We start from the raw sequence: 13,369 nt of genomic DNA, 5'->3' as shown, positions 1-13,369 counted from the left end.
ACAGCCATGGCTATGTGCACTACTTATGTTCCTCAGTTGACTTGGATTGATGGGAGTCCCACACCTGCCACCTCCCTCCCTGTCATGCCCCGTTCATTTAACCCAGGTGGCTGATGGGACGAGTCTGGCTTGCGACTAGGTTTGTAGTAGCTACTGAGGAGGAGCAATGAGGGCAGAGAAGAATCAAAGGCTGATCAACACATCGCCTCCAGCAGCAATTCCTCACCTACTCGGACAAGTGCCCTAGCTCCACTTTTTCTGTAGTGCCTCAACATGCTGCTTCCTTTCTTTTTCTTCTGACTGGTTGGTAGAAAGGGCGTGTGGTCTCATTCTCTTATGGTATCATGTTGCAAAAGGAGCCCACGGGCTGCACGATGAAGTCCTGGCCGGCATACTGAGAACATTGGAATGGAGAGGTGTGGCAAGCTGCATAGGGCATGGTCATGGAAGCCATGATGAGGGGGAAACCAGAGGATTCACGGACCAGAAGAGCCACGTGACGCAAGTGACTGAATCCAAGAACGCTGGTTTTACCTCTTAGGTGATACCCACCTAAAATTTCTATGTTGAGTACCTGGCTCAGGAATCAATGGCATGGGTTTTTATTTGCATACATAAATATTTTTGCAAACAAAAGTACACAGGAAACGAATTACAAATTCAATTTATACAAGTGTCTTAACTGACAGACTAAGTTTCAGTTAGATCACTTTTGTAAAAAAAAAAAGAAGAAGCTTAACATGTGGTATTTACAAATTATATAAATAAATCCTTGATTACTCAAAAAAGTTAATCGTCCTAAAAAAGGTCACCTTTACTGGGTGTACTAAAACTGTCCATTCATTTGGAACATCCCAGTTTGCAGTGTAAAACATTTGATTGCATACATTAAAAAGGAGGTTGTATAAAGAAATAAGAAAAGTGTGGGTAAAAGTAAAAAACAAAAACAAAATATTTATATTTATATATATATATATATAGGAATACTTGATATTTGAGATTTCAAGGTGTCTTCCACAATGCCTTTCAGAAAACTCTACAAACGTATTCTACAGTATTTGTCTAGTGAAAAAAGTCATTGTAAGAAAGGACAGAGTTACCAAAAGAAACAGATCCATCACGTTGTTCTTACAGCACAGAGGAGACCATTATTTTTTTTTAAAAAATCCCAAAACAGAAGACAGAAAACAGCATGTCAGTGGCCAGCCACAAGCCTTGTACAACATTTAACTTAAAGGCAGCACTTTTGTAACGCACGAACTATACATATCCTTCACTCAAACAGCAATTGAAAGGAACAAAAATACAGGGTGAGGGAGTGGAGTAAGAGAATCATAGAACTGTAGAGTTGCAAGGGATCCCAAGCGTCATCTAGTCCAATGGAATGGACCCCCTAGAATGCACAAATCACAACTAGATCATACATCAACCTCTGCTAAAAACCTCCAAGGAAGGAGAGTCCACCAGGTCTCGTGGGAGTCTGCTTCACTGTCAAACAGCTCTTACTGTCAGAAAGTTCTTCCTGATGTTTAGACGGAATCTCCTTTCTTGTAACTTGAAGCCACTGGTTCGGGTCCTACCTTCTGGAGCAGGAGAAAACAAGCTTGCTCCATCTTCCATGTGACAGCCCTTTAGGTATTTGAAGATGGCTAACTTGAATTATGATTTTTTTCCCGCAGTTACTTTCAATAAAATTAATGCTTGCTCCTTTTCTTTTCCATCAATGTCAACAAGAACACCATTAATTACTACACTTACTTTTTCCATCTAACATATATGCCAGACAATCAGTACTGTATGTGATGAATGTACAATAATAAGGGGGTGGGGAGAAAACCATACATATTTTGAAAGTGCCATGATTATCGAGTTCAGCCCCCTGCTCCCGAAATATATCTTGGACCCCAGAAAAAGGCTTTAGGGCTCACTGGCTCCTTCACTTGGATCATAAATCTCCCCTTTAGCTGCTTTGGTGAGAATATCCATCCATTTTATTTGCAACTCTTCATCGTCTGCACTGAAATACATAGTCTGTTGGGACTGGCAGAGTTTGAAAACATGTTTTGAGTCAAACTTCTCACCAGAATGCGGAAATTCAACTTCATATCCTGGTAGGGGTATGCTTCGTGGAATCCGTCCATCCTAAACGCACACAAAAGAAAAGCAGGAGTCAAAACCAAAAACTGGCTGGAAATAAAAAGAAAGCAGGTGACAGGTAAACTGGTGAAAAAAATTCAAGAGGATAACCATTATTTCCCGATTTTTCTAGGAATGAGTAGTACTTGAAGATAAAACATTGTATAAAACACATGCATTTATCAGGATGTATTTTAAAGAAATTATTAGTGAGGGTCATCTTATCATGACGACTGAATTATTGTGTTGTAGACCAGGGCTGGGATGGTTCTGAAACCAAGAAGCCCTGGAATGCTAGTGACACAGAGGCCAAGGAAGAGACTCTCTCTCTATCTATAGATTCTATAGATTTATTGCGGCCATTGGCCCATATCGAAAACAATACATCAAAATTTATCCATAAACAATACAATTTAAACAGTTCCAAGTTAAAACACCCATATAAAACCAATTTTACTTCAGTTAAGTAAACACTATACACAATAAGCTCCCTCTATGTAAACCGCAATTCAAATCCATCAGATTTTGGGGGGTATGCGTCTTAGTTCTGGCACTTATTGATGGTTCTTAAGTTTAGCTAAGCTGTCAGAGTCATACAGTGATCCATTTCTCCTCTTTTGAAATAAAACATTAATCAGGTATCTAGCGACTGCAAGGGATCTACTTGTATCTTCGTCGAAGAGACTCTCACCAACTGTATCAAGAACCAGCTGTGAGGAATCTTCCTCTTTGAAGAAACCTCCTGGGATAATGAAGAGCTGAGGGGATGCCTCCCTGCCCATGTTCTCAGACATCAGTGATTTTTCCCTGTGAAATTCCACAGATCATAGCAGTCTGCATTCAGAATGATGCCTTGCCTGCCCCTAATCACTGAACCACCTACAGTTGTGGTGGCAAGTGGTCTCTATAGACTTCGCTATGCAGTGGCCTCTTTGCACTCCTTGGTCTTGAACAGTATTAACTTGTAAACTAACTTGGGTTTTTAGAAAAGGGGGGGGGAAGAATCTAGAATCTAGTTCATGGTTTTCATTTTGTTTTTTAACAGAACTAAACAAACCCAAAAATAGTTGACTACTCGTGTATTTGTTTTGCCTTGAGGGGTTTTTAAAAGAAAACCACAACAAATGTTACAAAGTTTGGATTCAAGAGTTATGAGGCCCAGATTGCCTTCTCTCAATAACAACCTCTCTAGTGATTCTACGCGCACATTCCACCAGCATTCTGCAAAGAGGCATATTTCAAAGAAAGCAAGATTCTCTTCACTTTATTACAAGAGCAGCTACTGTTAAGGCTGCATTAGCTGACGTGCCCTGCAGTTCCCTCACAAATCCATGTGGGAATGCAGGAATGATAACTGGAGAAGAACCACCACCACTTTGCACCAGGGAGCATTCGTGCACAGAGATGCACCAAGCTGCTGGGCTTTTTAAGGCATCCACTCTGATTCTTTTTTTCATAACAATATTCGCAAATTACTACTATTCGCTCTCACTGGCTCCTGGGGCTACTGTTGATGTGCGTATGTTGACACTGCACACATAGTGATTTTCAACCCAATTGGGATAGGAAAGCAATTTTTCTACATATTCTGTCAGTCAACATATTGCTCCTCTTTATCATCCCAGTATAAACGCCAGGGAGAGATCTGAAGATTGCTTCTATTACTGTATTAATCCTGTATGTATCTGGTGAATTTGATTTAGTTGTAAGTATGCCCGAGCTGAGGAAATCTACTTGTTTCATGCATTATCAAAACACATTCTCAGCACTTCTGCAAGTGCACAGATCTAATACTGTCAGAACGCTGAGCTTCATAAATCAAATGAAGATTTAAAGGCATGCAGTCTTACTGCCTCTGCCTTGTGATTTTTATCTTTGGGGAGGATGAATGCTTTTCAAAGCTCAATAAACCCTTTGAGATCTTCATTTTTTGGTGGGGGGAAATGCATCTCTTAAAAACGGGGGTGGGGGCGGGATAAATAATTATCATAGTTGTACACCTTTTTGATGAAAGCAAGAAGTTCATTTATCATTTTCAAAAGACAAGAATGCTTTCTCTGAATGCCTGCAAGACATTCTGTTGTTGAAAGGAAGCCAAATCCTTCCAGCCAAATCATCTGATCTCAGAGCACACTTTCCCTTGCAAATTAAAATTGGGGATACTTGCTTTGCTGAAGAAGTGTACGAGTTATCTGCGCTTACAGTAAAAGGTGCAATGAGCTGCCTCCCTAGAGGGCAGCTAATTCTCCCCAGAGGAAGCTGACTGAAGAAAGGAGAAGGGCAGAGTACTGGATCAGCCGTGGCAGGCAGCCTCAGTGGGATGTACAGTGGATGCACAAAAACCTACAAATTAATCCATTAGTTTCCTGAACCTGTACGGTTCTCACGCAGCATGCTCACAAGTCCCGGCACATAGCTTGGGAATAACTGTTCCAGACCATTTCTCAGTATGACTTGTTTAATATATATTTTTAACAGCTTGTAAGATGCTCTGCTTTTTACCTGACTGCCTCCTTGTAGATATAAGACGAGAGGTTCAGCCTTAGGGATGGTGACCCAAACTTTACACCAAGTCTTTCCTTTTTCTTGGAACAGGAGGTGACTGCTGAAAAGGCTGCTTTCTGCTCCCAAAACGCTTTGCTTCTATATATAACAAATAAACCAAGCAGTGTTTATTCATGCGCTTGTGCTGAAGGCATTTACAATTTATTACGCACCTTAATGGTTTATTGGTTTATGTTCAAATATTTGTTCATGAATGGTCCATGGGAGCAGAAGTGTGATTACCAAGGTATTAATCCTTAAGCATACAGAGGTTTAATCATCATTACATATAACCAGGATTAAAAGACTCGCACGTAGGTGCTGAACTGTTTTTAGAGAACGTTAAGCTGAAAACCCCACCTCCACAGTCAAAGTTGAGAACAGCAATTAAGATGATACAGCTACTTTCATACGTAAAGTAGGTTGGAAGGAGAATGAAAATTAATTAGGAAGCTGCTTCAGCACAAGTGAATAGAGTCACAGCGCAGTGCTGCTGCAAGGATAAATAAAATCTCCAGGGTTTTAAACTTATTATTTAGGGAGGGTTTTTTAAAAAAAAAATCCACTCCAAATCAGTGAGAACAGCCAAATCCAATGTATATTTATTACGAAGTAAGACTCATAGTGTTCAGTGGGACTTCCTTCCAGGCAAGTATTCATAGGATTGCTGCTAGGCAGAGCATAACCATGCTGTTTCAGAAATGCCAGACATCTTTGAAGTCTATAATGCTGGGATTTCCATACGTCTCCTCTCTCCATAAGATATGACTTTCATTAATTTGTGAGCAAACAAAACCTAGTATTGTTAAGACCATGGGCCTGTAAAAGGGTAAAATAGTATTGGGAAATAATTTATAATGAATTGAGAAAAAAATGTTTAAAAACATTTTCCAAAAAAACCCAGAGTCCTTTCTGTTGGGGATAATTCAGACTGAAATTCCCATGTGTCAAAAAAAGGTTATTTATGCAGTCCGTGTTTTGTTAGCCCAAAAATGGCAAACAAGCACGGTCCGAACTAAAGAAGAATGGGAACTTAAACTCATGGAATATGCGCAGCTTGCGGACCTAACATACAGAATAAGAAAACAAGAATAAAATACGTTTAAAGAAGATTGGAAAATGTTTATTGAATACATTGGGGAAAATTGTGTACACTTGAAAACACTGGCAGCATTAAGATAAATTCAACAGTGTAAATAAGTTTTGATGGATGTAATAATGGAATCAGGATGCAGGTGGTGCTGTGGTCTAAACCACTGAGCTTAGGGCTTGCCAATCAGAAGGTCAGCAGTTCGAATCCCTGCGATAGGGTGAGCTTGGTCCCTGCTCCTGCCAACCTAGCAGTTCGAAAGCACATCAAAGTGCAAGTAGATAAATAGGTACCACTCCGGCAGGAAGGTAAACGGCGTTTCCGTGCGCTGCTCTGGTTTGCCAGAAGCGGCTGAATCATGCTGACCACATGACCTGGAAAAACAGTCTGTGGACAAACGTCAGCTCCCTCGGCCAGTAAAGCGAGATGAGTGCGGCAATCCCAGAGTTGTTCGTGACTGGACTTAACTGTCAGGGGTCCTTTACCTTTAATAATGGAATACTGAATGGTTTAGTTAATATGCAGGGATTTATGTTATGCAAAATGAACCGTGGAAAGAGAAGAAGGGAAGTTTTGTTATTTTAAGGTTGTTTAAATGAACATTCTAAATTGTAAAACAGAAAATTTAATTAATTAATTAGTGTGTGTGTGTGTGTGTGTGTGTGTGTATGAGACCGTCATAACAAAATGCAAGGTCACAACTTCTATTTGTTTCAATAGGTCCTGCACAGGGGTGGTTTTTGTGAGTCTGCATCATCTAATAGCAGCATTTGCCTGAGTGTCAGGTGCTGACAACTCTCAATTTGCACCTTAACAATGCAAACAGAACTGTGAGGAGTTGGATATGCTCTGTTCCCCTTAGTAAGATGTACTTTCGATTTTTTTTTAAAGCTTAAACTGTGGCATCTCCTGTGTGAAATTTATAGTCTACAAATCCTTGCATTGGCTATGTGAACAGGCACAAGACGAGGGTGGGCTGAATGAGCACACTTGAGATGGAAAAATACCTCTGAAGAAAAACCATCAGAAATAATAGCGGCGCTATGTTCTGCAAACTGCAAATGGCAAGAGGGTTTGGTGTCCTGCCACTGACTTCACGGGAGTCTTTAGAAAAAAGAAAATCCTATTCTGTGATATGCAAATGGTGTGGTGGTGGTGGTGAATTAAATCAATAATTTCCCCAGAACCACATATCAAAAAAGCAGAAGAGCCTCTAGGAATGGAGACACTGTACCTATTATGTTTTGTATAAGAAATCTCCAGAGAAACTACACATCTGCTAATAGATCAGGAAAAAAGGCAAATCCTTGAAGAGCCACTGAGTTCATGAAATATTAATTCGGGGAAAACACTTGAACCCCTAATCCTAGGAGCATTTCCTTGGATGTAACCCAAAGACGTCCATCCGTTACTTCATAGTACAAGGCAGCAGCCCACATTAGGCAGCATTCTGTGCTATTCCCTTGTGTGTTTTACCTGAATCTCTAAGACTTAGCACAGAGCTAAATGCCTAACCCTATTAAGGAGATGAGCTTCCTTTCTCCTGAATGTGAACAGTATGCTGCCCTACTTGAGAGAGCAGGTCATATTTCACTGCACTGTATTTTAAGCAGTTGCATGGCTTTTAGGATTATCCAAAAACTTGGATTTGGGGCAAGGATTCCCCCATTACAGTTCCTCTGCAACAGCTTTCGACTGCAGTACAAGGAACTGCTTGTAGCAGTTACGAGGAGCATATTTCCGAGTAGAAGAGTAAGAAAGGTTATTAAAGCCATTTGGTGGGTCTTTGCCTCTGTTGCTGAAACCACCAAGCTTCAAGTTACTAACAGGAGCCAAACTTTTAAGTTACCAGCAAGAACGTACAGTGGGTGTTGCTGCCCTCCCAACCGTGGTGCTGCTGCTGCTTCTGAGATGGTGCAGGGATGGAACAGAGAGGTCAGAGCTGCATAGGTTCAACAACAGGAGCACTAGACTGGCTCCACTGGGGTGCCCCTGCAGCCTCAACCTTGTCCCTGCCTTGCCCCAACCCCCAGGCAATTCCAGTAAGCAGAAATGATGCTGCTGCTGGAAGGGTGGGGCAGCGGGGCTTCCCTCCATGCCAGGTTGCTTCTGGCTGGTGGATTGCCAAGACTTTTATTCTTTCTCCATGGCAGGTTAAGTCATTTGATAGAAGCAAAGGGAGGTCTGATCTGCAGTGAAAGCTATGGATGGGGATTCCTAACAGCAGAGTTTGGAGAGAGGCAAATATAAGTCAGTAGTAGTAGTCAATATAAGGTTATCTCTCACTTGGACTACTGCAATGAGCTCTATGTGGGGCTATCTTTGAAGGTGACCCGGAAACCACAACTAATTCAGAATGTGGCAGCTAGACTGGTGACTGGGAGTGGCCGTCTTGAAAGACCTACACTGGGTCCCAGTATGTTTCTGGGCACAATTCAAAGTGTTGGTAAAAGGTAAAGGGACCCCTGACCGTTAGGTCCAGTCACAGACAACTCTGGGGTTGCGGTGCCCATCCCGCTTTACTGGCTGGCGAACCAGACCAGCACACAGAAACACCGTTTACCTTCCTGCCGGAGCAGTTCCTATTTATCTACTTGCACTTTGACGTGCTTTCGAACTGTTAGGTTGGCAGGAGCAGGGACCGAGCAACGGGAGCTCACCCTGTTGCAGTGATTCAAACTGCCGACCTTCTGATCAACAAGCCCTAGCCCTAAACGGCCTCAGTCCAGTATACCTGAAGGAGCGTCTCCGCCCCCATCGTTCTACCTGGACACTGAGGTCCAGCGCTGAGGACCTTCTGGCGGTTCCCTCACTGCGAGAAGCCAAGTTACAGGGAACCAGGCAGAGGGCCTTCTCGGTAGTGGCATCTGCCCTTTGGAACACCCTCCCACCAGATGTCAAAGATAACAACAACTACCAGACTTTTAGAAGACATCTGAAGGCAGCCCTGTTTAGGGAAGCTTTTAATGTTTGATGAACTACTGTATTTTGATATTTTGTTGGAAGCCGCCCACAGTGGCTGGGGAAACCCAGCCAGATGGTGGGGTATAAATAATATATTATTCTTATTATTAAGATGGTTAAAGAACCAAAGATAATATATTATTATTCTTATTATTAAGATGGTTAGAGAACAGAAGAGCCAGAGGCACCTCTGGCGCTGAAGTCAAGCACCTGTGTTAGCAGCACTGAAGTGACCCCTCCCACTGGGTGCAAGCCTGGGCAGTGTGTATGGAAGTCCTGAACTGCCCAGACGACAAGCCCCCTCTCTCAGCCTTGCTGATGTGGTCCAAAGTAAAACAAAGCAGTATTTTTGGCACCAACTTAGCCGCAGGAGTTGCTGGAAGGAGGCGTACAAGGTGCCATCCAACCATCTGAGGGACTCCACAGTATATAAAAGAACGACAATAGAACAGAACAATTTGGGCAGAAAAAACCTAATATACAGCCACAGTTTTAACTCTGGAGGGAGAAGAAGAGGAAGCACTACAAATTATATAATCAGTGTAGCTGGTACACTCTTCAGGTTTATGTTCCTTGCATCTATTAAAACCTTGTGTACCTCCTTGCACTGAGAATTTATTCTAAACTTTTGCAGCACAACTTTATATTATCAATGACTTGCATGCTTAGTGTTTACAGTCCTTATCCTTGATGCATGCTGACACACATCCCTCCCTGTGTATAGCAATATAGCTAAAAGTGAAAGGGCAACCGCCACACACAGAACAAGCTTTGGCACAGGTTTAACTCCTTAGCTTGGATCTAAATCTTCAAGTTCCACATCCTAACACAACACTTTGTCTGCTGCGCCAAACCAATTCTCAATATAGCAGCTGCTATTGCCTTTTTTGTTTGTTTGTTTTGTTACTCTCAGATATCCACACAATCCACATTTTAAAGGAAAGGAAGATTTCAGAAGGCAGAATTCTCTAATGTGCAAGTGTCAGTGCATAATTGCTCTAACATAAAACAATTTCATTATACATCTACAGCTCTGCTCCTGAGAATTGGGCTTCATTCCATAATGTGCAACCCCCTGTTCATGCTGAAAGCAACAATGGCTGAAAATTATGTGCATGGGGGTGGCTTATGTGCAGGGAGAAAAAAAAAGTGCATATAAAATAAAATTGAAAGGACTGAAAAGACATAATGCAGCAGCAACCATGAAACTGGCCCTCTGGTAGGTCTATGTAATAAATGATGGATTTCTGAATGTTTAAGTATTGTGAGGCAAGACCATGAAATGAATTTAACAATGAAACGTATGCTTCTGCTGAGTAACTAGTCGTTTTAGGTGTTAATACGACAAAATATACCTCCGTTGCCATTTTTTTCTTTTGTTCTCCTGCACCTTCATTGCCCAAGACACACGGGGTAGCTGACGGCAGTTGAAAACATTCTTTACACACTCGGTTGTGGCGGCTGTTATCAGCAAGTGTTTTAAATTCAGAGCATTTTGCACAGATAACCTGGATGAAAAAGAACAGGACTTTATTCTTAAGTCATTATCGGACACAAAAAAAACTCCTTTATAATTAGAACCACTTTGGTTCCTGTTTCCAAAAGGAATGATCTTGAATGATAATAACACAGGAATTTCAGGTATTATGTCCAAGTTACGATCACTTCCCACCTGCTTGGCACTAGAGAATGATTTTGCTATTCCATGCTATTTGTTAAAACTCTACCTACAATGGGGGGGGGGGATATAACAAGGTCACCCTATATGGGTTTGCCTTCCTGTTCAGTGTTATAAAAAGCATTTTCAGTTATACTGGATTAAAATTTTATCAGGTTTCCTAGAAGCCCATCTAAATATAAATTTATAAGAACCCCATTAATGAAAGGATGCTAATAGGTGCTTCATAAACATGACATCTTGTTTACACCAGCTAAAGTTCTGCATTGTGCAAGGGAGAGGTAGAAATTCAGCACTTCAATCATTTTGGCCACGTTGAACTTGAACAAGTAAGGGCATCAATATTCATTTGTTGGAAATTTTTCCAAACAGCAGAGCAACAATTAGCAAATCATTCTTTCAAAGCAACAAAAATCCAAAAATGCAGGAAACCGTGAGAGAGAAGGTTTCGACATAAGAATGTACACCTGCAAATTGATGGGTGAATAACGAGCTGCTTTTTCACAGGATTCTTCCGAACATTACTTGAAACAGGAACAGCAGCAAGGAACAGGAAGCACCCCAGAGAGATATTTCTGTTGTGGGTTTTTTAGAACTGTTATTGCTGTAGAGACACGATGACAGTCGTACCAACCATTCTGATACTGCTATTTTGGGTGCAGTAACAGCAGTCTATTTTGTACAGGACCGTGAGTGACTGGAGCATTGATAATCCACAAGACAGTATGTCTTGACACACTTAACTGACTCTCATACTGGTAAGGCATTAACTGAAAGCATCTTTTTAGGTAACGGCCTTTCATGTCTGGAACGCAGGCTTGCAGCTAGATCCAAAACATAATGCTTGATAAAACAGAAGATTACAATGAATGCACTGACCTAGCATATGGTTGCAGGATGCAGGGGAAAATTATACCTCAATCATTTTAAAGCACAGAATGTATGAAAAATGTGATACGTATATTATTTGTGAAAGCTCATCATACCCTATTTGACTCCTATAACAAGGGTGGAGCTAAACTTTCCCAAAGCATGTTCTCTTATCAATTAGAACGTCTAGAATGTTAGTACAGTATTTTTAAATGAGTGAAGGTGAAAGGCTGAAATCAAGTCTAAATATGATTTTGGATAGAAATCTGGCATATCAGCTGAATAACACTTTACCTTGTAAAGAATATATATGTGGATACTGGCAATAAGGGGCTTTCTTTCCCAGGTCATAAAAGTCTCTATATATTCAGCCTACATTTGTGCTTGAAAATCAAACCTCATCAGACCTTGTGAATTTTCTGGAGAATCTTCTGGGAGAAATGCAGGATGTCATTCATTAGATGGGAATTGGATAGCTATATGCCAGGGGTGGAGAATATTCTGGGAGCCATGTCAGTGATGAGCAGGGGCAGAGAGGGAAAAGGTGGAGCACTGGGTGTGACTCCTGCCTTTGTACAGCTGGCTACCTGCAGACATCAGATGTTTCTAGCTCTCCATCCAGACAAGCAAGAGGCATCATTGCAGTTTAGGGACCAAATCCAGCCAGGGAAAAGCATCCAAGGGGGCCAAGTGAGCAGGGTGAGCAACGAGGGGTGTGGCCTGTGCAGGAGGAATGGCCAAAGGAGAGTCCCAAGGCTCCTCACCCTTGGTATAGGCTAACAAATTGGCTCAGTGAGTTTTGATTAACAAAAGAGAAAGGCAAATCTACCATCTTTTAGTTGCAGTAGTTGGTAATTAGGGTAGGGGCGCATTTAACTGGCTTATATCTGGGAGCAAGACCATGCAATGTACACCAGTGGCATGGTCTTTTGGAAAAAGTGTATTTCTGAGGTTTGATGGCTCATAACACCACTTTTTTGGGGAGCAATACCATAAAATTATACATCAATGGAAAGATAATTTAATGAAGAATGTAATGCAACAAAGTTTGTTCAATTATCTGTAGTCTATCAAAAGCTATATCCAAATAACCAAAAAAAGGAAGGACAACTGGCTTAGGTTGACATGTAGTAGTTTCCCTTCATTTGAATGTAGCCATCAGTGTTTAGAGAGCCAATCAGGTATTATGAGCCATCAAACCTCAGAAATACACTTTTTCCTAAAGGTTTCCACAATTTTGGCCACTAGTTAACTCAACATGTTGGGGGTTTCCCATTTAGTAAGATCAATTTCCTAGAAATATTCTCTACAGCACTCTTCCTAAAGAGACGGCCTATAAGTCTCATGAGATCCACGGACTCTCTGACTCCTTCCCTTCCATCACCATTGCCCCTGAATTGGTCTTCTGCTTCTCTTGGGCACTGCCAGCACCTCAAGCCTATTTGCTTCAATTCTGCACCACTATTGGTAATTCATAATGAAGAGGGATAGCTCAGCGGTTGAGCAAATGGCTTGCTCCTATATTCAATTCAATTAATCTAGTCATCAAGGAAGAGTGACATAATGTTTGCTTTGTAATTGCAGGTACTCCTGAGGACAAATAGCATGTAAGAAAATGAAATGCTCATCAGGAGAATGGTGAATTGATAACATCTCTATTGCACAATGAACCAAACAAATAGAAGCAATAAGATGGAGAGGTTTTGATTTCAAAACAAAATAATGCAAATAAAGATGGTCACCATCCAAAATGAGATATATAAATGGTGTCAGGGGAACTCTCTATTTTAAGAATCTTTGTTGTTCTGCAAATCAAGGGACAGAACAACATATTCCCAATTATTCAAAGTTGCTTGAGAAGTATTGTGCTCTTTCAATATGCAAGTCCTGAAAAATGGAATATGAAAATATATGCATTTTCTTTTTCTAGAAGCATGCACGTTGCCAATCTTTGAACTGCATATCAAGAAAGTAGTTTTTTTCAATAATAAAAAGGAAAAGGAAAAAGGAAAATATCTATACAGCAAAGCTGGCAACATAGTTGTGATTCAAAACATATGAGATTTTAAACTCTGGCTGAAATAGGC

At 41.1% G+C, this 13,369-nt stretch overlaps 1 protein-coding gene across 3 annotated transcripts in view; it reads right to left on the bottom strand.

The window, feature by feature from the left end:
* Nucleotides 1-586: 586 nt before the first annotated feature.
* Nucleotides 587-13,369, bottom strand: part of FGD3 (FYVE, RhoGEF and PH domain containing 3) — a 115,667-nt gene continuing 102,884 nt past the window's right edge. For all 3 annotated transcript variants that reach the window (XM_083602962.1, XM_083602963.1, XM_083602964.1), the window contains 3 exons: nt 10,090-10,242; nt 4,639-4,779; nt 587-2,142 (listed from right to left, as the gene is read on the bottom strand). In XM_083602962.1, the coding sequence (XP_083459088.1) occupies nt 1,918-2,142; nt 4,639-4,779; nt 10,090-10,242 (519 nt within the window). In that variant the 3' untranslated portion in view covers nt 587-1,917. The remainder of the gene's footprint in view (nt 2,143-4,638; nt 4,780-10,089; nt 10,243-13,369) is intronic.

The sequence above is a fragment of the Podarcis filfolensis genome (assembly GCF_964270895.1).
Source record: "Podarcis filfolensis genome assembly, chromosome: 2".
Lineage (NCBI taxonomy): Eukaryota > Metazoa > Chordata > Lepidosauria > Squamata > Lacertidae > Podarcis > Podarcis filfolensis.
The sequence above is the reverse complement of the archived record's forward strand: the minus strand, read 5'-3'. Positions and strand labels throughout refer to the sequence as shown.